Source organism: Pholcus phalangioides, unplaced genomic scaffold (assembly GCF_987345545.1).
Source record: "Pholcus phalangioides strain wild (caught in Gottingen) unplaced genomic scaffold, Ppha-v1.0 ptg000017l_1, whole genome shotgun sequence".
NCBI classification, from domain to species: Eukaryota; Metazoa; Arthropoda; class Arachnida; order Araneae; family Pholcidae; genus Pholcus; species Pholcus phalangioides.
In genome coordinates, this window is record NW_028301610.1 from 5,783,989 (window position 1) to 5,808,048 (window position 24,060).

General features: G+C 39.6%; 1 protein-coding gene across 2 annotated transcripts in view; it reads left to right on the forward strand.

The window, feature by feature from the left end:
• LOC149072151 (5-oxoprolinase) overlaps positions 1 to 18,436 on the forward strand; it is a 176,923-nt gene extending 158,487 nt beyond the window's left edge. For both annotated transcript variants that reach the window (XM_089246637.1, XM_089246636.1), the window contains one exon: positions 18,208 to 18,436. In XM_089246637.1, the coding sequence (XP_089102763.1) occupies positions 18,208 to 18,264 (57 nt within the window). In that variant the 3' untranslated portion in view covers positions 18,265 to 18,436. The remainder of the gene's footprint in view (positions 1 to 18,207) is intronic.
• The last annotated feature ends 5,624 nt before the right edge of the window (positions 18,437 to 24,060 follow it).

The following is a 24,060-nucleotide window of genomic DNA, read 5'->3' on the forward strand; positions in this document are numbered from 1 at the left end:
AGAAATCCTACAATAGGAAGGCTGACGGACCCCTGGGGGTTCAGAGGTTCAACCCTTACATATAAAATTTTCATACACTAAATATTTATTCAAAAATTAAGTCAATGAGTAGCAAAGTTTCTTGTTCCTCCTGGATATGGAAGGGGGGGGGGCAAGTGACAGTGTTAAGCATGCTTCCCTGGAAGACACCTGAAATTTCCTGAGAAAAAAAATTGAAACTGTGATTATATAGCTTTTATTTATCATTACTGTGCCTTTATAAATAGATTTATCATATAACATAGATATGATAAAAATAGATTTATTAAGAACTTCACACAGAGCATACAGAGGGGCGAGAAAATTTCAGAAGCTTGTGGGATCAATAGTTGCAAAAAGTTGGAAAACCACCGATTCAGATCATTTCAGATTATCGCTGCCAAATTGGTGCTCTGCAGAACCTGGTGTTCAGATTTTTTTTCTTTGGGGGTGTGGGGTGGTGGTGATGGGATATAATACAAAGGTCACAACAGGCAAAATTGCCCAACGAATTAAAAGCTGCACATTTTTTGATTTGTGCAGCAGCAATCTAAATAATATTTGTATTAAAGAAATATTAATGTTTGGTTCAGCTTTGTGGGGCAGTCTAACCATCAATGGCTCTATTTGGCCTAACACATTGGAAATACTGGCTGCCACTTAATCAAACGTGACACAGTAATGAAATTTATATCTGTATATAGTACTCAAATTTCAAATAAATTTTGAGACATTATATTTTCTTCTTCATTACGATAAAACTGTACAAAATAAATATATGCATTCTAAAATAATAGCGGAACATCAGTATATACCATGGAAGTTGAGAATTTACTGATTTTTCTGAAAATTTAAAAAATTCAGTTAAAAACATCTGCATGAGGATCTCACGCGATGTACTTTAGTGAAACTTCTAGGCTTGACATGACTAGATTCACCTCAATTGAATTTAATTTTAATTATTTAAAATTGAATTTAGATATTTTAAATTTAATTAAATGCTGTAATGATCCCATAGTATATCCCATGTGTGGCAGATTTGTTCGCTAAACATTTCTGGCGATAATCATGGTTGGCCCTAAATCAGATGGGGAGCTTTTTTATCGGGACTGAAGTATAGTACAAATAAATACAATGCCACAACAGGCAAAATGCCCAACGAGGTGGTTGAGAAAAAGATGCCCATAACAAATATGGGTCATATATTTCAAAAATACAGCAACCCAATTAAAGACACAATCACAAAAATTATAAACAATATATGCACATGATAAAATATTATACGATGCCCATAAAGAATATTATGGTTGTCTTATTCTAAGTATGGATAGCTTCTCGATTTACGCCAGCATGTTTATCGTATTTCTTTTTAAACGTGTTAATTGTGTTACAATTTACTACCTCTGGGGGGTAAGCTATTCCAACAACAACATTTATTAACAACCTTATTAGAGAAAAATTCCCTGCGACACCATAACCTCTCATTGTCCCTTACCAATCGATACTGGTCTCCCCTTGTAAAAACAGTCGATTGGTGGTGTACTAAAAGTTCATGATCCACACACATATTCTATCCATCCCGTTGAAAATTTTGAACATTTCGATCATATTTCCTTGACACCTGCGTTCATCCAATGTAAACATATTCAAAAAATGAAGTCTCTCTTCATAACTCAAGCCCCGTGCGCCAATAAGGACACGCGTAGCTCTTCTCTGCACCCCTTCAACCAAGTCTATGTCCCTCTGTAGGTATGGTCTCCAAAACCTTACAGCATTCTCCAGTTCCGGACGAACTAAGCCTCGAAAAAGCGGAAGAATGACTTTAGGAGAACACGAAGAGACCTTTTTGAAAATGAGGTCAAGCATTCTATTTGCTTTTTTGACCACCGCTGAACAACGTTCAGAAAATCTAAGCCGCGCGTCAATGAGAATTCCCAAATCGGTGACCACCTTGCATCCGGGATAGACACACCATTCAACTCGTAAGAAAACCGTGGGTTGTTTGAAACAAAATGAGCTACCATGCACTTATCAACGCTAAACGTCATGCTCCATTCATTTGCCCATGCTGCAATCCTGTTTAAATTGGTCTGCAGCAACTCCCTATCGCTTTGATTCCCGATTACCCCCATTAGCTTCACGTCATCTGCGAATTTGCTAGCAATCCCATCGATATCCTGATCGAGTTTATCGACAAAAAGTGAAAAAAGTATGGACCAAGGACACTTCCTTGAGGAACTCCACTTGTGACGCCTGTCCAACCAGAGAATTCCCCGTTCACAATAACTCGTTGCGACCACGTCGTAACCACGATTCTATCCAATTCAGCAAGTTGCCCCCAATCCCAATCTCATGTAAACGCTTCAAGAGTTTACCATGTTGGACCCGATCGAATGCCTTGGAAATTAAGGCAAACAACATCTACATTTTTGCCCTCACCCAAAGCCTTCGTCACGTGATCGTAGAAGCAAAGGAGGTTAGTTACACATGACTTCCCCTTCCTGAACCCATGCTGATTATCCGACAATACATTATTCTCGTCTATCCACTTCACAAACTGCCTTTTGATGATAATTTCCAAAATTTTCGAGAGGGAGCTCGTCAAACTCACTGGACGATAATTGGACACAGCTTTTCTACTACCCTTCTTAAATAGCTACTTAAACTTAGTACAAGAGGGAAGAGTAAGAAAAAAGAAAAAAATTAAAGATGAAAGAGATAAAAAAATTGTAACAGATGTGACGAGCCGGAGTCGAACCCGTAACCTCTGGATTGCGAGTCCTATGCTCTATGGGACCATACAAGTATTACGTCAGCAAATTTTCAATCATTTTTGACCCCTTCCCCCACTTGTCAGCAAAACTCTGACCCCCCCTTGTCAGCAGTATTTCGTCAGCTTTGTCCCCCTACACAAGGGCGTAGCGAGGGGGACCAGATCCCCAAGTCCCCCCGAAATGTGAGAAAATGACCGAAAAAAGATAGCCAAATCTATTGTTCTATCACCTTTATTCCCCCCGAACGAAATTTCTGGCTACGCCCCTGCACCTCCTAACGCACATTCGGATCAGAGTCGTACACAGAAGGGGAGAACGAGCATCCCCCATGCCCCCCCCCCCAGACGATCGGAAATTTATTTTTTTGATGCAAAAAAAAATTTAAAAGACAATTAAATTTAAAGAAAAACTATTTAAAATATCGGAAGAAAACACATTGTGTGTGTGTGTGTGTGTGTATATGTCATTCTAATAAATTTCTATTAGTTTCAATGCTATTTGAAGGCTAAGACCTCAAAATTTCTCTTTAAGAAATTCATTGCGACCTATCCTTTAAGCCATTTAGCTCAACCCATGCCCCCCCCCCCCGGGATTATCTGATGTGGCCAGCCATCTCAAACTTAAGTTTTTAAAAATGAACTAAGCGGTACATTTCCAGATCGCTGAAGTGACCCGTGGCACAATTCCAGAGCATTTAAGCTACCCGTGGCTCATTTGCAGATCACTTGAGGGAGCCGCAGCACAGTTCCAGAACACTTAAGTGGTCCGTGGCACATTTAGACATCCAAGTGACAGGCACAGTTTTATAGCACTTAAGTGGCCCGCAGTGTAGTTCTACATCGCTCAAGTTACCCGCGGCACATTCTCAGATTCAAGGGCGTAGCGAGGGGGGATTTGGAGGTCTGCCCCCCCCCCCCGAAATGTGAGAAAATGACCGAAAAAAGGGAAAAAGATGGCCAAATCTATTGTTCTATCACTTCGGTCCCCCCCGAACGAAATTTCTGGCTACGCCCCTGCACAGATTACTTAGGTGATCTGAGTGACGATCATTTGGCTCGGCTGCTCCTAAAAGGCAGTGACAAACGGCATATACAAGGATGACGTCACTCTCCGCTACCATACGAAGGTTTTTAACAACTGGCTGTTGCGAAGATATATTTCGGAAAGAGAGAAAATTCAATCTCTGAATCTTTTATCTCACAATCTTTTGAATTTTCTCTTTCCGAAATATATCTTCGCAACAGCCAGTTGTTAAAAACCTTCGTATGGTAGCGGAGAGTGACGTCATCCTTGTATAAGTCGCCATCTGGTGGCAGCGTCAGCAGTTGTGAGCTTGGGCTGAGTCTGGTCCGGCCGTCCATGTACGGTCCCTTTCAGTGTACACGAGCTCCAAGGAAAGATTGAGAGATTCGGTGCCTCTGTAGTCTAGTGCATTCACCCGGAAAGTGAAAGGACGTGGGTTCGATTCCCCGCAGCGGCAGTTGAATTTTCTCTTTCCGAAATATATCTTCGCAACAGCCAGTTGTTAAAAACCTTCGCAAACGGCATATGTTCGTAACTATGGCCCTGCTTGTGAGTGACGTTTGGCTTCGGTCGCAATTCATTCCTATACATTTTAATGTTAAAATATTTAATTTATTAGAAATTAGACGCAGAACATCAACTACACGGCGTCACTGAGTTTCGGGGTTCGAACCTAAATTTGTTCCATCAAAAATGTCATTTCTGTCAATAAAATTTCTTTTATTTTTAGGTAGCATAAAGGCGTCACTGAAATTAATCTCTATGAATATTACCAGAAAAGTTATAATTTTTATAGTATGATTGTCAACAGATACATGCTTCCAGCTTGCATTCAGCAAGCATGACCTTCGCCTCGGTGGTCCTCTATGCTTTTTGTCTGACTTTTTATGAGCGCAAAAGACCCAGAGAAGTCCGTCCCTGAAGAACTTATCTTTTTAGTTGATCTATATCAGGGGTGGCCAACAGCTGGGCTGCATCAGGGCCGTCTCTATTCTACCGGCACTGGCTGCATGCGACCCGCGACAAGGTGAAAGCATCGTGAGAAAATTAAATTTGATCATTATTTGAACTATCGGGTTCCAACAGCAGATTGCTTGATTAACAAACTGCTTAAAAACTTCTTATTTCTAGTGACGAAATTAATTTAATAACTAATTCAATTAATAATGGAGTTGCTTATACATCGAAGTTGCACCACTGATGCGACGCTGTAGCTGACCATTATGTTGGCCTGAACAGAAAGTTGGTCACCCCTGATCTATATCTTTCAGTTTCCTCAATGAAAAAAAGAAAATCGACCATAAAAAATCGGCCTCTATCAAATGGCGAAAACTTTTTGTTTGAGTTTTGTCTTTGACTCCCACCATATTAGTAGTGTTTGAAGTTGAAGCTGCTCCAACAAATCAAGGAAAGTTATTTGCCCCACCAGTTGTCATTTTTTATCTCCACTGCTGGAGCAAATAGAAAGGCTAGTGGGTGGGCTGACCATATTTGCTAGAGAAAAATACGGGAAATTGAACTTCGAAATACGGGACATTGCCAATTATCGCCAAACATGATCCCATAAGTAAGCAAAGTCACCAATTGAGAGAAAATTTGCCAATCATGGGAAATGAAGCAACACTTCAAATTGCAGTGAATTAAAAAAAACGACAAATGTCTAAGATGAATATTCTTGTTTGTAGTCGTATTTATATATCGTAATGTAATTTCTGAGTTGCAAAGTTAATTTTAATCGTTGATTTGAAGAATATACGTATATAAAAATTCAATAATCGTCTTCGCCGTCGTTGGGAACGGACGTGCTATTATCGCGCTCCGCTCACCGACACGCCAGTGCGCCATTTTGTGTCTTTCTTTGTGTTTTTCTTCGTTCTCGTGAGTTTTACTTAGCGTGTTGTTTATTGTTGGGTCATATTCTGCGGTGATTTTCTTTTTTTTTAGCGCACGTTGGATTGTGAGATAAGTGGTTTTTTTTTTTTTTTTTTATATTGCTCTCATTTTTTTTTAAATTTTCGTTTTGTATTTTCGATCGACTTATATTTATTTTTCTCGTTCGCATTTCATTTTCGTTGTTTTTTCGCCAGGTTCGCTCGCTTCTTTGATATAAGTTCGTAGGTTTTGGACATTAGTGTTAGCAAACAGTGTATACTTTTTCCCGGGTACTCTCAATAACGTTGTTTTCCTTCCATTTGGGCCTATTGTTGTAGTGTTAGTGTTTTGAGATAGTTAGCTAATTCTAATAAGTATAAATTGTACTTCGTAGCTTAATACTTTTTTTAGAGGGTGTTGTATTCTTTATATACATATTTATTTTATTCTTCGTGATTTAGTGCTGAGCATTCTACTTTACGTAATTTTTTCGTATAATCTCTTACGTATATTTTGCATAGTAATGTATTTTACATTATTTTAATTTCCAGTTAACGTTTCTCATTTTCGTATTGTTAAGTATTATTATTATTATCTAGCTTTAGCAATAGTGTTAGTATGCCTCGACCTCGACTAGTGTTGTGTAGAGCTTGCGACGGGAGGTTTCCCTGGTCTAGGGGTATAGTGGCTGATAGTTTCATTTGTAAAGGGTGCTTGGATAGAAAAAGGCTGGAACACGAGGTCGAAGCTTTACGGGAAAAAGTTAGGGTGCTAGAGGGTCCGGTTATAACGGACCCTCTGGTCGTCGAGCCACCTGTTGATGAAGAAGCAATCTCCACGAACAACGACATTTTAGAGGGCGAATGGGTGGTCGTGGATGAGGTAGAGGGGGATAGTGATAGGGGTTTAATCATCGGCGATTCTATGGTTAGGGAACTTGGGAACCGAGTGTGTAGGGATTTTCGGGGTTTCGAGCGCTGTTGTCTTCCTGGGGGGAAGATTGGCAACGTTCGAGACGTTTTTCATCGCCGAAAGTTGCCCTTGCGGGTGATTCTGTGGGTGGGAACAAATCAGGTAGGAGCGAATATTAGTGAGTCTCTGTCAGAATACCGGGATTTACTATTATCCGCTAGGGAGGGGGGTTCAGATGTGGCAGTGATTCCAGTGCTGCCAAGGGGTAGTAGGGGATATAGGAGTAGGATCCACCAATTCAATATAGGCCTGAAGGACATTTGCTCCTCACTTGGGGTCACGTTCTTGGAGCTTCCCGCATTTACCGATAGGTGGCTTCGTTCGGATGGGATCCATCTAAATAAGAGAGGGGTCTGGGAGGTTTACGATAGTCTTAGGTCAGGTTTTTTACTCCCAGACCACGTAGTCGGGAATGCGGGTTAGTTAATGATAATCACAACAGTACTGACGGGGAATTACCCACCTCTGACTTGGATGGCTTCTCGATTGACAACAAACCACCGGGCAAATTAAAATGTGTGTTAATAAATGCCAGGAGCTTGGGTAACAAGAAAGATTTTTTAGAAACTATGATAGTTGTGGAGGACTTGGATCTTATAGTCATTACAGAATCTTGGGCAAACGATGGGGATGAATCTTTCTTACACATCTCCGGATACGATACTTTTTTGAGAAATAGATCTGATAGGAAAGGGGGTGGAGTGTTGATATACGTGAAATCATGTTTGAAGGCTAGAGAGTGTAACGTGCAGAGAAGTGATATTGAAACCATATGGGTTGAACTTGAGAACAAAAGACGTCATAAGCTTATTGTTGGGGTTTGTTACAATCCACCGAATAGGGATCAAAACTACATCGCCAAAATGCATGATGAAATTTCCTACATGTGTAAGCGAAAGAGGGTTCTCATACTAGGGGATTTCAATTACCCGGGTATTGATTGGGAGAACCTTTCATCTGGAAATCAGTATGAAAGAGACTTTCTTAAGTTGGTGCTCGAAAATTTTTTGTATCAGCATGTATCAGAAGCCACTAGGGGTACTGCTATTTTGGATTTAGTTCTTACTAGTTCTGAGGATCTAGTTGAACATGTTTCGGTGGGGGAAGAGTTTTCTTCCAGTGATCATCGTATCGTCAGATTTCTCTGTAACTTTTCCTCGGGTAAGGTTGATAACAAAAGACTGGTTCCTTGTTTTCGGAGAACTAACTTTGATGTTTTGCGAAGAAGGTTAGCGGAAGTTTTCAAAGACCGGTTGGAATCAGTAGGGGTGGTAAGTCAATGGGAAGAATTTAGTACGAAGCTGTCCTCTGTTTTGCACGACGTCATACCCTTTGTTCGAAAAAAGCGTGTTTGTACATCACACCCTCTATGGTTCACGGATAGCGTGCGGAACCTTTATCTTGAAAAGAAAAGAGCATTCAGAGAGTATAAAAGTGGACGAGGTGACCTATCATTGTTTACTGATAAAAGAAGACTGTTGAAGAAAGCGATAAGGGATAGTAAAAAGCAAGTTGAATCTAGGTTGGCAGATAACATTGGCTCTGACCCAAAATCATTTTTTCGATACGTCAATAATGGATGTAAGGGGACAGTTGGCCCCCTCTCGATAGGAGGCTCAAAAGTAGAGAGCAATGTAGGCATGTGTAGTGCTTTCAATGACTTTTTCGCGTCGGTTTTTAATGGAGATAATGATATTCGATATACGGGTGTTGCATGGGGTAATAAAACGCTCAACGATATTCAAGTGGAAGACGTGGATGTCCTAAATCTTCTAAGAAATGTATGTGCAAGCAAAGCACCAGGACCAGATGATATCTATCCCAGGGTTCTCAGGGAAGGTGCTAATGAATTGTTGGGGCCAGTCGCACAGATATACAGGAGTAGTGTTGCTGAGGGTATCGTCCCGAGAGATTGGAAACTGGCTAACGTTGTTCCGATATTTAAGAAGGGTAGTAGAGAAATGGTGTCTAATTATCGTCCAGTGAGTTTGACGAGCTCCCTCTCGAAAATTTTGGAAATTATCATCAAAAGGCAGTTTGTGAAGTGGATAGACGAGAATAATGTATTGTCGGATAATCAGCATGGGTTCAGGAAGGGGAAGTCATGTGTAACTAACCTCCTTTGCTTCTATGATTACGTGACTAAGGCTTTGGGTAAGAGCAAAAATGTCGACGTTGTTTACCTTGATTTCCAGAAGGCATTCGATCGGGTCCAACATGGCAAACTCTTGAAGCGTTTACACGAGATTGGAATAGGGGGCAACTTGCTGAATTGGATAGAATCGTGGTTAAGAGATAGGTCGCAACGAGTTATGGTGAACGGGGAATTCTCTGGTTGGACAGAGTCACAAGTGGAGTTCCTCAGGGAAGTGTCCTTGGCCCCATACTTTTTTCACTTTTTATCGACAAACTCGATCAGGGTATCGATGGAATTACTAGCAAATTCGCAGATGATGTGAAGCTAATGGGAGTAATCGGAAATGAAAGCGATAGGGAGTTGCTCCAGACCAACTTAAACAAGATTGCAGCATGGGCAAATGAATGGAGCATGACGTTTAGCGTAGATAAGTGCATGGTCGCTCATTTTGGTTCGAACAACCCACGGTTCTCTTACGAGTTGAATGGTGTCACTATCCCGGATGCAACTAGAGTCACCGATTTGGGAATTCTCATTGACGAGCGACTTAAGTTTTCTGAACATTGTTCAGCGGTTGTCAAAAAAGCGAATAGAATGCTTGGTCTCATTTTCAAAAAGGTCTCTTCGCGTTCTCCTAAAGTCATTCTTCCGCTTTTTCGAGGCTTAGTTCGTCCTGGACTGGAGTATGCTGTAAGGTTTTGGAGACCATACCTACAGAGGGACATAGACTTGGTTGAAGGGGTGCAGAGAAGAGCTACGCGTGTCCTTATTGGCACACAGGGCTTGAGTTATGAAGAAAGACTTCATTTTTTGAATATGTTTACATTGGATGAACGCAGGTGTCGAGGAGATATGATCGAAGTGTTCAAAATTTTCAATGGGATGGATAGGATGGACCATGAACTTTTAGTACACCGCCAATCGACTGCTTTTACAAGGGGACACCAGTATCGATTGGTGAGGGACAATGCAAGGTTATGGTGTCGCAGGGAATTTTTCTCCAATAGGGTTGTTAATAAATGGAATAGCTTACCCCCGGAGGTAGTAAATTGTAACACAATTGACACGTTTAAAAAGAAATACGATAAACATGTTGGGGTAATCGAGAAGCTATCCATTCTTAGAATAAGACAACCATAAGTATTCTTTATGGGCATTGTATAATATCTTATCATGCCGCTGTGGTGGTCGAGTGGTTATAGTGCCGGACTCGTGATGCGAGGATCCGGGTTCGAACCCCACAGTGGTGGTCGGCTGAAGTTGGTTTTCTGTGGTTCCCAACTTCAAGGCGCAAATGCGAGCCGATCTCCCCGTTAAAAAGTCTCGCCACAGAGAGCAACAGTCCTACAACGGTAAATCATCCAACCATAACACTTCACTCATAGTTAGAAAAACTGGGGGCAGATGACAGCACTACACATAACAAGCATTACACAGAAACAAAACTTTACGTCAGGTTGCACTACACGTACACGCACATTCCCGCATGTACCGATTCGTTAGGAGTTCGTTGGGGGGTTCCGCGGGGGGGGTGCATGTGTGGTGTAGCAGTAGTAGGTAGGGCCTCCAAAAAATGGCTCGGGGATCCATGATGTTCTTAAGTTAGCCACCTCCTTGGGCAATTTGCCTGTTGTGGCGTTGTATTTGTATTTGTATATATTGTTTGTAATTTGTGTTAATTGCATTTTTAATTGGGTTGCTGTATTTTTGAAACATATGACAACCATATTTTTATGGGCATCTTTTTATCAGCCACCTCGTTGGGCATTTTGCCTGTTGTGGCGTTGTATTTGTATTTGTATTTGTATTTGTATAAAAAGTCAAGTTAGCTTCGTTGAAAATACATGAAAAACCGGGACTGTCCCGGGAATACGGGACGTATGGTCACCTTACTAGTGGGACAAAATCCCACCAGTTAACATACAAAAAAAAGCTTGGTATATGGTCTTAAAGCAGCTCCTTGTAGATACCATCGAGGTGGCAGCTTGAGAACAGTTTAAAAAGCAATAGAAGGGAGCTGGGTAGAACTCCAGTGATTAGAATGCAGGCTAATCTTTGCACTTTTTGTAGATCAGTTTCTTAGGAGGTTTTTACTAACGCCTGATGCCATACTGCACATCCATAACTTAGCATTGGGCGTGAAATAGTGATGTAAATCCACTGGATGTTTTCATGGTGTAAGGTTTTTCCCCCAACGGGAAGGAGCGTGATAGGATTAGAAAAAATTAGATGGGATTTAAAAGGGTTTGGGAGAAAGGCCCTCGACGGGAAGAGGAAAGAAGCTTGTTGTGTTTTCAGTAGTTAGAGAGTGGCTTTTGTGGACTCGGGAGGTAATTTCTAAAGGCTCGCTGTAAGCGAGGAGGACGTATTAAGAGTTTAATGTTTATTGTGAAAAATTATGATTAAACTAAGTGTTATGTATAAAAATGGCAGAGAGTACTTATGATTGTGGAAATTAGTCATTGAAAACGAACCCGACACAGGGTTTAAACCCCAGGTTGTACCAATAATTCTTGTGCATAGTATACGTATATTAGTGGCCCGTTTAGCTCTTTCTTGAATATGAAAGTTCCAAGAGAGCTTAGAATCCAAATGACATCCAAAGTATTTACCTTGTCACATGGTGAGTTCTTGTCCCTTGATGGTTAGGTTTCCAAGTTCCCATTTTCTTGTTTCATGTAAATATCAATATTTTAGTTTTTTCCGTAGAGGTTAGTGTTTATGACCCCATCTGCTGACAGCATAAGCGTACGCAGAATTTTCTCAAGGGGGGGGGGGGGTGTTTCAATTTTTTTTTCTTCTCAGGAGGGGGGGGGGGGTTTCAATTTTTTTTCTTCTCAGGAGGGGAGTTTACGTTTTTCTCTGCAAAATAACATAATCTCGGCTTGGGGGTCCCCCCACCTCTTTGCGTACGCCAATGGTTGACAGAGTAAATTTTTTTGAGCAAGGTTCCTCAATGTGGATAAATTATGTTCTTGGATGAGCACGACTAGATAGTCTGCATAAGCTTTAGTATATCCTGGTGCTTTGATTAAGTCAGAGATCAAGGAGCTGAAGACTGTTCCACAAAAATAGAGAAATAATTCCCCCTTGCAGGCAGCCTTTCGTGATAATTCTTTCAGCTTGGGCATCAAGAACACGAGCAGTAACTGTGCGGTTCCTGAGCATATGGCCAATCCATCTGATTATCATAGGTGAAATGTTATGATCTAATAGTGCCTTTTTTAGAGTCAAAAGTAACGTTTTCAGTTACGGTTCGTGGTCGGATATTTTTTTTTTTTTGGGGGTGCAGATTTCCAAAAATATACAGCCATCTATCGGTGATAAATCTATATGTAGTCAAGTACATGCAGGGCCGTAACTAGGATTTTTGCCGCCCAGGGCAAACCTGATTTTGCTACCCCGACCAATTTAAAATTTGATAATTCTATATGATGGTGTTCTTTGTTTCCCCCTAAAACTTGCCGCCCTGTAAATTTTTCTGCCCGGAGCAACTGCCCTCTCTACCCCCTCTAGTTCCGGCCCTGAGTACATGTACTATTTACAATTAGTAAAGTATTGCACTGCATTAAAAACTTTTATTTTTATTTATCAAATTATTTTTCACATCTGTATACCTATGCAGTACAAAAATAATAATGCTCTATCAACACAACATTTTCATAAATAGTTTGCAGGTCGAGATTCAGAATTCATTTCAATTTACTTTTATTTCAGAATTTAAACTTATTTCATCTTAAAAATTTCGACAAAATTTTAATTTCTTCACAAATCTTGCTCCCTTGATATGACAACCCGCAACTCCAATCCATGGAGAATCAGTCTTTCAAATCGTTTGCAGATCACTTGGAAACTATGACACTGACTTCCTTTACTTCTGTGGACCTTGAAGGATGATCAAACGACCAGCAGAGTCGAATTCAGGAACATCGATGACGGAGGACCAGACTTCTCAGGTGGAGTCAGAATATGACCGATGAAGCAAGTAATGGAGATGAAATTGCTAGACCAAGTGAAGTTGAAATGCGCAGAAGTGATCTCCCTGTTGCCTTATATACGGTTGGCTGCTATTGGGGTGGCCAATCGGTGCTAATCACACTCGCCATTTTTTTTTTTAATAACGTGATCAGCACGTATTCCCAAGAGATCGTTACGATCTGTCCAGGGAATTTGTTGTTTGCGTATAATCTATATCATTCCTGAACCGTCAGATGGCGGAGCAGCGGCGACGCAATGTCGTTTTGCAGAATATGGGAGCTATACACGGACCAAATGGTTTAGTGGTAACTGACGAGGATAGGGCCGAGATATTTGCGGACTCTCTCGAACAACAATTCATCCCCAATACAAACACGTCCACTACGTATGTCAACAAGATCGACAGAAGAGTAGAAAAATATTTTTCCTCCCCCCTCTTTTGAATACTTCACTGCCCTCTACCCGACTGATGAAGTAGAAATCAAAGAAATAATACAAAATCTCAAAAAGAATAAGGCGCTGGGATTCGACTCTATCTCTAATTGGAGCCATAAAGGAATTCCCGTTGAACATAATCAACACACTGGCACGGATTTTCAACTAATTGCTCAGAAACTAACATTTTCCAAAAATCTGGAAATTTGCAGCGATAAGACTTATTCCCAAAGTTGGGCAGGACCTCAAGTTCGCCTCAAATTTACGCCCAATATCTCTTTTGAGCTCAATGTACAAGTTGTTCGAGAGAGTTGTTATACGGCGACTCCATAAATGCAATGAAGACCACAATATTATACCCGAACAACATGGGTTCAGAGGAGGTGACTCAACAACGACCCAACTCTTGAGGGTCATTGAATACCTGCAATAGGCTAGATTTAAGCAAAAAACGGTCGCAATAGCCATGTATGATCTCTCAAAAGGTTGCGATAAAGTTTGGCATAACGGGCTATTGTACAAGCTAATTCGCATGAATATGCCACACAGCTTGATAACTTTCACAAAAAATTATCTTGAGGGTAGAACCTTCAAGGTCCAAATTAATCAGACCCTGTCGTCCGCTTGCCCCATTCGGGCCTCCATTGCCCAAGGAAGCGTTCTGGGCCCGGCACTACGTAATTATTATATGAATGACTTCTCGGTGATCGAAACAGATAGAGGCTTTACGGCCCTTTACACGGATGACATCGCTATTGCAGAGTGCCATTATAACCCATTGCGGGCATTGGATGCCCTTCAAGAAAACGCCAGAGAAATTGAAAACTGGGGCGTTAAAAGCAGAGTTCAGCTCAATGCCAGAAAAACTGTCTTCATGTGGAGTACAGGAAAAAGACCATAAAACCTGCCACAAAATGCAACATTAGAGATCAATGGAGCACAAATCGTCCATCAGAGACAACTAAATATCTCGGAATTATCCTCGAAGCGCTAACACTTATCCCACACTGCAAAGAAGCAATGAAAAGGGCAACGATAGCAGCCGACATGATGAGAAGAATCTGTCAAATAAAATTGCTCTATCAGTGGAAAAACAAAATTATATTATACAAACTCGTTATAAGACCTGCAATGACATACGGTGCCATTGTATGGTTTTATAACAGAGATTCTATAATAATCAAAATAGAAAGGGAGCAAAATAAATATATTAGAAAGGTCCTCAGGGCCCCATGGTTTATTAGAAACCGTAACTTGAGACAAGATACACAAACAGAAACTGTATTTGACTTCATTCAAAGATTGGCAAAGAAATTCTTCGATGCCATTCAAAATTCTGAATTCGAACACTTACGTCAAATATCGAATTATGATAGCAATCAGATTCTCTCTAGGAGACGCCCTAAAATATTCTCAGCCTAGAGAGATCCAACCTGCTGGGACTTTAATCAACAAAATAACCCTAGAGGGGGAAAAATGAAATCAGAGTAAGGGATATAGAAAAACGAAACTAACGCAATTCTACAAGAAAAGGGAAATAAGTTGCGTCATCCCCTTTTTATACAGAGATAAGGGATACTGCGGAAAGACGCAAAAGAGGATCTCGCTCAGTGCCGAAATTCTCTCGCAAGAGGGAGTTGCTATAGCAAACAATAGGAAAGAAAAAACAGCCAGGCGTACAACCAAAGCCTCCTAGATATACCTCCTTCTAGGAGGCTCTCCCCGCTAGGGGGAGCAGCTTTATCAGCTGTCACCAGACCCATTTTAACAATGCTAATTGAAACATATAACTAAATATAAACTGGCCCTTGAAAGACCCCTTTTTGAAAAGGTTTCAATTCACGATCCTGAGCTCGTTCCCACCGGAACAAAACGATGTTATTTCAAGACAATGGCCTAGTCAACTGCAAATCAGAACTGCATCAAAACCCTTCTCTCATGGTCGATGTGTGAAATGTCTAAACATGTTGCGAAGCCCACTAATTGGGCACTAACTTCCATAAAGGGAAGTACTAATATATAATTAATCTGCATAAATGTTAACGTGGCTTCATACGAAAATCGCTTGCAGATGGCGTAGACTGACAAAGGGGGTATGGTGCGCTACTGCAGCACAAATGGAACCCCAAACTGACCAAGTACGGTTCATTCATTCATGTCGTTTTGCCGTAAACAATGATGAGGCGGGCGTATACCGACAACGGTGTGGCACCACGTCTAATGACTTCCGTTCGACCTCAGACGGCGTGACGGTATTCCAGGTGAAAATATTAGAAATATAAACATTAAATAAATAGCGCTTATTTAAATGGGGTGGTTCCACGTCTTTCACCCGTACTGTTACCAGTGGCGGATTACCGCACAGGCGCATGAGGCGCGCGCCTGGGGCCTCGGCAGAGCGGGGGGCCTCCAAATAGTTGTGTGCTTCATCCTACATATGAATTTACATGCGCATCAACAAATCTCTTGAACTAAGTACAGTATCTGCTCTACCTTTTTTTTTTTTAACCGCAATTTTTTTTTTTTTAATGTATACTGTACGTATAAGAGTTATGGAAGAAAAACGGGAACTGAAAGAAAAGAACAATTTACAAGACGCAGCTCTCAAGGGCCAGTTCTTCCCCGACAAAGAAAGAAGAGACATTGTAAAGCGATCATTCAGGGAGGGTCATTTTCAAACAGTATTTCCCTAAGCGCACAAGCAGGAGGAGGGGTGAGAACAGCAGGTCCTAATGTCTGTCCGAAATGAAAATTGGAGTGAAGGCATAAACAGATGTCTCATTCCACAGTATTAAATGCTTTTATAGGCGCCAATAATACGACAGCTTTGGTGTAAGCTTTTGTATACAGTATAATGGATGACAAGATGGCTATCGGCAAGCGGCGACATCGACAGGAAGAGACACTCGTACTAATTAAAATGAATGTAGTAGAGCTCTTATTGTGATTTTGTCTCCCACTTGTTTGAATGAAATACTATAAGCTGGTTCAAACAACATATACATTTGCAATCTATGACTGGAACCATACGACCATATGACAAAAAAAAAGTGGGGTTTGAAATGAATGCTGAATGACATGCATTCTGAATCACGTGATTTTTCTGTTTCTCTTTTAACACTCCCTCCCCGGCTGAAAAAAATCAAGGGGGTTTCTTTTCCTTCTTTCTAAAAAAAAGAGCTACATTTTTGGATTGGTCAAGGAGGCTTGGGTAGACAACATCTTTGTGTCAGACCGAAAAGTGTTTATTGTTAATGTAATTGTAATGTGTGTTATTGTAATGAAAAAAATTTCCATGCCGATCCTCAAGATTTCCTTTAGGATATAGATTGCAGAGTCTTCAAAAATAACGGTAAGCAAAACTAAAAATATATAAATTATCTGATAAATTTTTACTTGAGCATTTCAATTCAACTACAGTAGTCTCTCGAGAATTCGGTCGTGCTCTAATCCAGCACGTCCAGTAGTCCAGGATATTTAGGTGGTGTGGTGTCACTTTTCTCCTGATGCCCTAACCCCTTAACACGTTCTAATATTTCTTAATTGCTGATCAAGTCCTGACTATGTCTTTGCACGAAATTTCATATATTATTTCAATGGGTTTCTTCAAAGTTAATCCAGCAATTTCGGTAAAATCTGGCACACCGTGGTCTAATACGTACCGGATTAGCGAGAGTCTACTGCAGGGGTCTTCAACCTTTGAGGCATAGCAGGCCATATTGAAACATTTTATAAAGTACGCGGGCCACAATGTTATACTGTGGCATTTTTCGTTATTAAACAAAACGGGGGGGGGGCATAATATAGAAGATTTTTATTCACTCTGAATACAAATAATACAAAGGCAAAGGCCACAACAGGCAGAGTGCCCAACGAGGTGGCTGAAAGAGAAAATAATAATAATATAATAATAGTAAAAATAAAATAGAATAAACAAATAAAAAATAATAATTTCTAAAAAAAATTTTTTAAATAATTTCTTTCATTGACAATAATTTTAATTCATTCTGAACTAATTTCTTCCATTAAAAATATAATTCTTATATTTACTCTGATATAATTTCTTCCCTCTATTGAAGAAATGTTTTTCTATTAAATATTATCAGTATCTTTATATCAAATCAAATATATTATATTTGAGATATTATCAAATCTTTATTAATCAGTAATATTAAATTACTAAAACTATGACGGATCTCTATTTTTGCCGTGTGGCTGAAGGCACCAGGGCGGACATCTTAGATTACTAAAAATATGATGCAGAATTTTACTGTGACTTTTTTTTTTAATGGGAGTGTGATTATTTTTCATCTAGTACCAGAGAATATCATTATATTTCCTTATCTTATTTTTGTGTTTATGGTTTTGGTGATGCAAAAATAAAAAAAAAGTTATGATTTTCATAATATTGTTCATTTTAGTGAACCATCTCGTTCTTATTAGGGCCAAAAGGGTGCAGTGGTGGATAAACGCAAATTTGTGGGTGGGGGCGGTGGTTGTGACAATGTGTTCAATTTTTCAGGACGGTTCTGATTTTTTTTGGAAAAAATTCTGAATTTCCCCCCTTTTTTAAGCAAATTTATTTTCTTGGTTTGTTACTCAGTCAAAAACGTAGAAAACATTTTTTTTTCCATTTAATTTTTCTGCTCTCGGGGGGGGGGGGGGGGGGTTGACAGTCCCTACCTTTAATCCGCCCCTGATAGGGGGGCCTCCAGATCAGGTTGCGCCTGGGGCCTCCCAAAATCATGATCCGCCACTGACTGTTACACCCTGTTAAAGTTGGTGATGCCCTAGTAGCCGCAACGCACACTTTGAGAAACGCTGGTGTAGTCATTCAGAATTCAATTGAGACGAGTTTCAATTTGAGATTCACATGTAAGAAATTATCAATTGATGTTAAAATTGAATGAATGAAACTTCTAATAAAAAACATAATTTCTTATATTTTATTCCATTTAGAAATATGCATATTTGGATTTATAATTTTTATTTCTGTAGGATGTGTTCATATTGCAGACTCCAGGAGGAGGAGGATTTGGAAAAGCTTTACAATAAAAATATATTGACTGTGTTATTGTATTTATGATGGATGATTGGGGCATACTCATTCACAGCAGTTATGTTGTTAAACTAACTATTATGGAATGAAAGACAGTGAATAATTATACAAATATATTATGTTATGATATCTAGTGTAAACTTGGGAATAAAAAACATTGTTTCAAAATTTCTATCAAAATAAACTTTCATTGCATCTGAAAAAACAATTCAGTACAATGAAGAGTTATTACATTGAATGCCACCCGAGGCAGTTGTCTCCCCCCTAGTTCCGGCCCTACTCTGGACTATCCAGCCTAATGTGGCAGAAAGGGTAGGCTGGAGTTCTATAAATGCTCACTTCCTACCATAATGTTCATCACCCATACCATTAACCTTTACAGTGGCAATCCTACGATATCTTGTCTAACTTGATCCGCTTTATTTTGAAAATTCCAAAATATCTCAGGTTCTTAAAACGCTTTTATATCAGCAACCTCAAGCCCAGATAACATTTTAGACTACTGGCAGGGCCGGGCTTGGACCTAGTGGTGCCCCCGGCACGGTTTTTGCTAGTCATCATCCCGCAAAATATGGGTCGGATTCATTCTTCCATATTATCAGCTCTTGGCAGGGTGATCGTTCCCATCGCCTCCTCACCTGCCTGGTTGGATATAAAGGGACGAAGAAGTCGGAAAAAAAAAACTTTCTCTTCCTAGAATGGGATTACTGCTATTCAACTTGTTTGATTTAATTAAGAGATTTAAAAAAATTAAACAAAACATCACGCATTTAACGCAGGATACTCATCACAAAGATGTATCTTCTTCATATGTATTTTAATTGAATTTTTATGGTAAAATACGTGTAGTGCACGTACTGGCTAAATTGATAAAGTAATATTTCCGTATGATTTCTTTCATACTTATAAAACTTATGAACTTCAATTAAAGTTATCCCTTTCAGATCCACTACCAAGAAACGGAAGGAGGGGCAGGCCCGTAATCACGCTGAGGCAACTTGGGCGGTGCCCTGAACCTCCGAGCCAAATGGGGCCCCTGTAACTTCTGCTTTTTCTGAGCATAGTCATTTCAAGGAGACTCAAAAAAAAAAGTCTGCCCCGAGAAAGCACGATATGGCCCTGGGGAGAAGGGGTTGTTTTTTCTTAACTTTTTTCAACATCAGGTACTTTGGATTCAGTTTCAACGATAACTCACAATTCTTAAAGTTTGGGCTGAACATCCCTGAGGTTGAAACAAGAATATCTCTAAAGTACAAAAAAGCAACCCGCACGTTTGTGCATACAGGGTCTGAAAGGATTATGCATAACCGCCGGTAAAAGTGATAAATGTTGCGAAATTTATAAGACTTAACGAGACGATTGTTGATTATGCATTACCGATTCAACACCTTTGGGGCCATTCAAGTATTACGTAAGCAGATTTTTAGCCATTTTCAACCCCCCCCCCCTTGTCAGCAAAATTTCGTTAGCAGCTTAGAATATTTCATATCTTCAAAAAGGGTTGTTGATGACGTAAGCAACCTTCAAACCCCCTCCCCCCCCCCTCGTCAGCAAATCCGAAACCCCTTCCCCCCTCGATGCTGACGTAATACTTGAATGACCCCTTTACCGTAACATACATATAACTCTATATTTCATCAGCTTAAAAAACCATTTCAAATTTACGAAAAGATGCATATCCGATATTTTTATTATTCGAAATGGATTTACTGCCGCCCTCTTTGTTTTGGATATGTGAGGTACTACTATATTTCTATGGAAGTTCCAATGTTAATTGGTATTGTTTTGCATGGTATTGCAAAACAATACCATGAAGCATATTTTAGGGACAACGATCCCAATATAATAAAGCAATATATATTTTGCACCTCAAACTTTTTCCTTATTTTAAAAAATAGAATTGGGAAGAGGGTCGGTGTCATTAGATTGTGAAATCCGGTTTACAAAGCCGTTTAAAAAAAATCGAATTGAATTTTCAACATGAGTTCCTCATCAGTTTCTTGAAAGGGAAAAGATGTCTTTTCAGTTCCGCTGTGGCCTCACCTTACCAACAGTGTCGTTTTAACGCATGGGCACACCCGGGCCTCACAAAAATGAAGTCCGGTTGAAATTTTCTAGAATTTACAAGGTAGGGCCTCAGAAAAACAACTTGGCCCTGGAGCGCATGATGCTCTTAAGACGGCCCTGCTTAACAAGGCCTCATAGGAGGCATTACCGTTACTTACCGGGTATCTGGAACAAGATCCATGAAACTCCGAAAAGATGTCAAGTTGTGTATGTATGGATTGTTTACAATTTTCAAGTCCACACACATACATTACACTCGGGGGCGGCTCGAGACAAAATCTCTACCCGATCGGGACCTATTTCTGGGCCTCATGACCTCCCTTAACTAAAAAAAAACTGCTTGAATCGCTTTGTTCTGATGCGTTCAAAGGAACAGCGAAATTTTGTCATAACTAGAGCCCTTGCATATAATCCATCCATATGCATATTTTGGCCTTTTTTTTATCATTAACGCATATACATGCATACAATCAAAGAATTTTTAGAATAAGTGCATATTTTTGAAGGTTTATTTGAGCTCACTTTACTTTTTTAAATAATTTATCAAATAAATATTGCTCATAATATTTTCATAACATTGGCTTTTTTCCCCGAAGGTGGGATTTAATGAATTAATAGATATTTGTAAAGTATTTTACGAATATTAATCTTTTTATTGAAAGGCTATTTCTAGAGATATGTCAAAACGTTAAATTTTTTTTAGAAATAGTGTCAGAATTCTTTTTTTTACTTGTAGTTTTGTTACGTTGCCACAGAGTTGGTCGGCTGAAGTTGGTTTTCTGTAGTTCCCAACTTCGAGGCGTGAATGCGAGCCGAACTCTCTGTTAAAAGTTTCGCCACAGAGGGCAACAGGCCTACAACGATACAATTATTCAAGCAATACACTTCCCTCATAGTAAGAACAATTGACGACACATGACAGCACTGCGCATAACAACTATTACTCAGAAACAGACTTCACGTTAGGTCTGCAACACATACATGCACAGCTTCCAGCATAGCCCAGGTCTTCGACCACCTGCTAAAACTCTTTATAGAGACGGAGCGGCGGTCCATGATCTTGTTAAGGAGGAGGTATTTGTTTCGTTACTGAGCAGCTACAACAAACTGGAAATTGAGAATGCCAGAATATAAAAAATATATGAAAGTTATTTTTGCATATGTGAGGTGTATACATACGTGGAGATATTTTTTTTCTTCTGTGAATGAATGCATATGCACTAAGAAATAGAAAAGATGCATTTTAAAAATAAATCTGCTTTTTTTATGCCTGATGAACTTCTTATGCATGGTGTTATATTTTCACATTTTTTGTGCATATTTTGGAATTTTTAAGTACATATTTTCATAATTTTAGAGCATATTTTGCAGTTAACATATCAAGGTAATAATATGCTCCCACAATTATTTTATTTCTAAAAAAAATTAGTTTTAGTTAGAACTTTCTTTCAAACATGATATTTGATCAAACTCATTTTGTTTAGAAAATTTTTCAAAGTTTGCAAAACAGCACACAATAAACAAAAATAAATATTTTCCATGTTCAAGACAAAAATGATAGGATTCTATTATTTTAAAATCTAGAAACCCACCTGAGTATTTTTTTTGGGGAGGAGGAAAAAATTGGAGCAACTATGGTTATTGTTTGTTCATGGGTTCGAAGACCGTCGTCCGTTTGAGTTAGTTCTCAAAACGTTGAGAACTAACTCAAACGAACGACGGTCTTCGAACCCGAACAAACAATTTTCATCAAATGATGGCCGCGAAAACCTTATCAACTATGGTTATGTTGCAAAATTTTTGTCCACATTTGTAGTATTTGGTAGCTTCAACATTTTGGTAGGTTTTGTTTCTTGCGAAACTTCAGCTTTGTAATGAAATATGCATTAAATGATTGAAAAATAAAAATTTTATACACTTGTGTCCGAAATATTTTTCCCCCCATTTCAATATTTTTTCACACTGAATAAGCAGTTTACAAAATTTCTTTAATGTGCAAAAAGTTGTATTTTACTACATGGAATTACGCTATAGATCTTTTATCGCTTATGCAAATAAAATTGGTTTCAGAATGTGTTTGACGTATAGATGCGTCATTTGAGGATTATGAAAATGCATTGGAATATAATATTTAGTTGAGAAAATTTACTTGAAGTGTTCTTTTTTGCAGACATCTTTATTTTTTAAGAGTTTACGAGCGGTTAAAAGTAGGTAATTCGGTGCGGTGTATTTTCAACGGTTTGTTATCCCAATTTTAAGGGTGAAAAAAAACTTTGTTTCAGTTTTTATTCTTCCAGTGTTTATAATTTTTCAAAAAAAAAGTCTTATTCACAGGTTTTGGCAACATACGAAAAATAATCTGCATTCATTGTACAAAATTGCCATTATTGTAAACTATTGCTAAAATGTGAACGAAAAGGAAGTTCAGATGCATTGAACTATAAACGTATATAACTTGTCTATAACTGACTGTAGAGAGAGTTATAAAATTTAATTGTGAATCTGTCATGGCTCCCACAAAGATGAGACTGACAGGGCATTAGCCCGGGGGCCCAGGACAAGTACTATCAGTTTTTTCATGCTATAATTCACTATAAGGTCCCGTGAAAGATCTCAGCTTAGCATTGGCGGATAGACTTGAAAGTCTGGGGAGGGGCACGAAGTCAATTAATTCATGTAGATACACATATATGTATCTAAAGGTGGAGATCTGTCGACTCCACCTTCGGCACTGGTGGGTGATGCCCCCATATCTCCGCCCATGCAGCCTAGGAGCCCTACTCCAGGATGTGGGGCCATGAGATTTGTATATAGTAATTACGAGGCACGGTTCAAAATCAAGGGGCGATCAACAATGAAATGAAAACAATTGAAAAAATTTATTAATGGTTTCAAAAATTTACATGATTGCTTTATTTTCCTACATAATCACCATGTCATTCCAAACTTGATATCGTGAAACAAGCTTCTTCAAACGTTCTGCATAAAATTCCGCCGCCTGCAGGGATTTCAGATAGTTTTACACCTGACATTTTCAGCTCCTCACTTTCCTCAAAACGTGTAGACGCAAGCCAGTTTTTGAGATGTCGGAAGAGATGGTAGTCACTGGGGGGAAATGATCAAAAATCTCCCATCCGAATTTTTGAATTGTTGGGCGGAGATACGGGGGGGGGGGGGGCAATGCATCAAAGGTGAAGTCGACTGATCTAATGTATAGATGAATCAACATCATCTTGCCCCCCCCCCCCCCCAGACTTCCAAGTCTATCTCCGCCTATGTGCGTGCTCCATCGCAAAGAAGTTCGTCTCCATCGTGATTAAAGCGGTCGAGAAAATCACGTACAGATTCCATTCTGTGATCTTTGTGAGCATTTTCGGTACCCATCGTTCACTGTTTCCGATAACTTAGAGTTTCGGTCATGATTCTCAACAATGTTGTCCTAGAAACGTCTGGAAATTCTAGAGAAAGATTGCTTATATCGTAAAGCGACGATTTTCTTTCACCATTGCATTCACACGCTCAACGAGATCGCCAGTCCGGACACTACGTCTGCCACTCCTCTGCTCATCGTGAACATTTGAACGGCATTCCTTAAACTCACGACACTATTGCCTCACTTTTCCTTCAACACCCTGTATATATAGATTATATAAAATTACACGAGAGAAGGTAAAATTTGCGCTTGCTCCGGCGGAACGAGCGTCTAGTTGCGGCCGTGGGTAGAT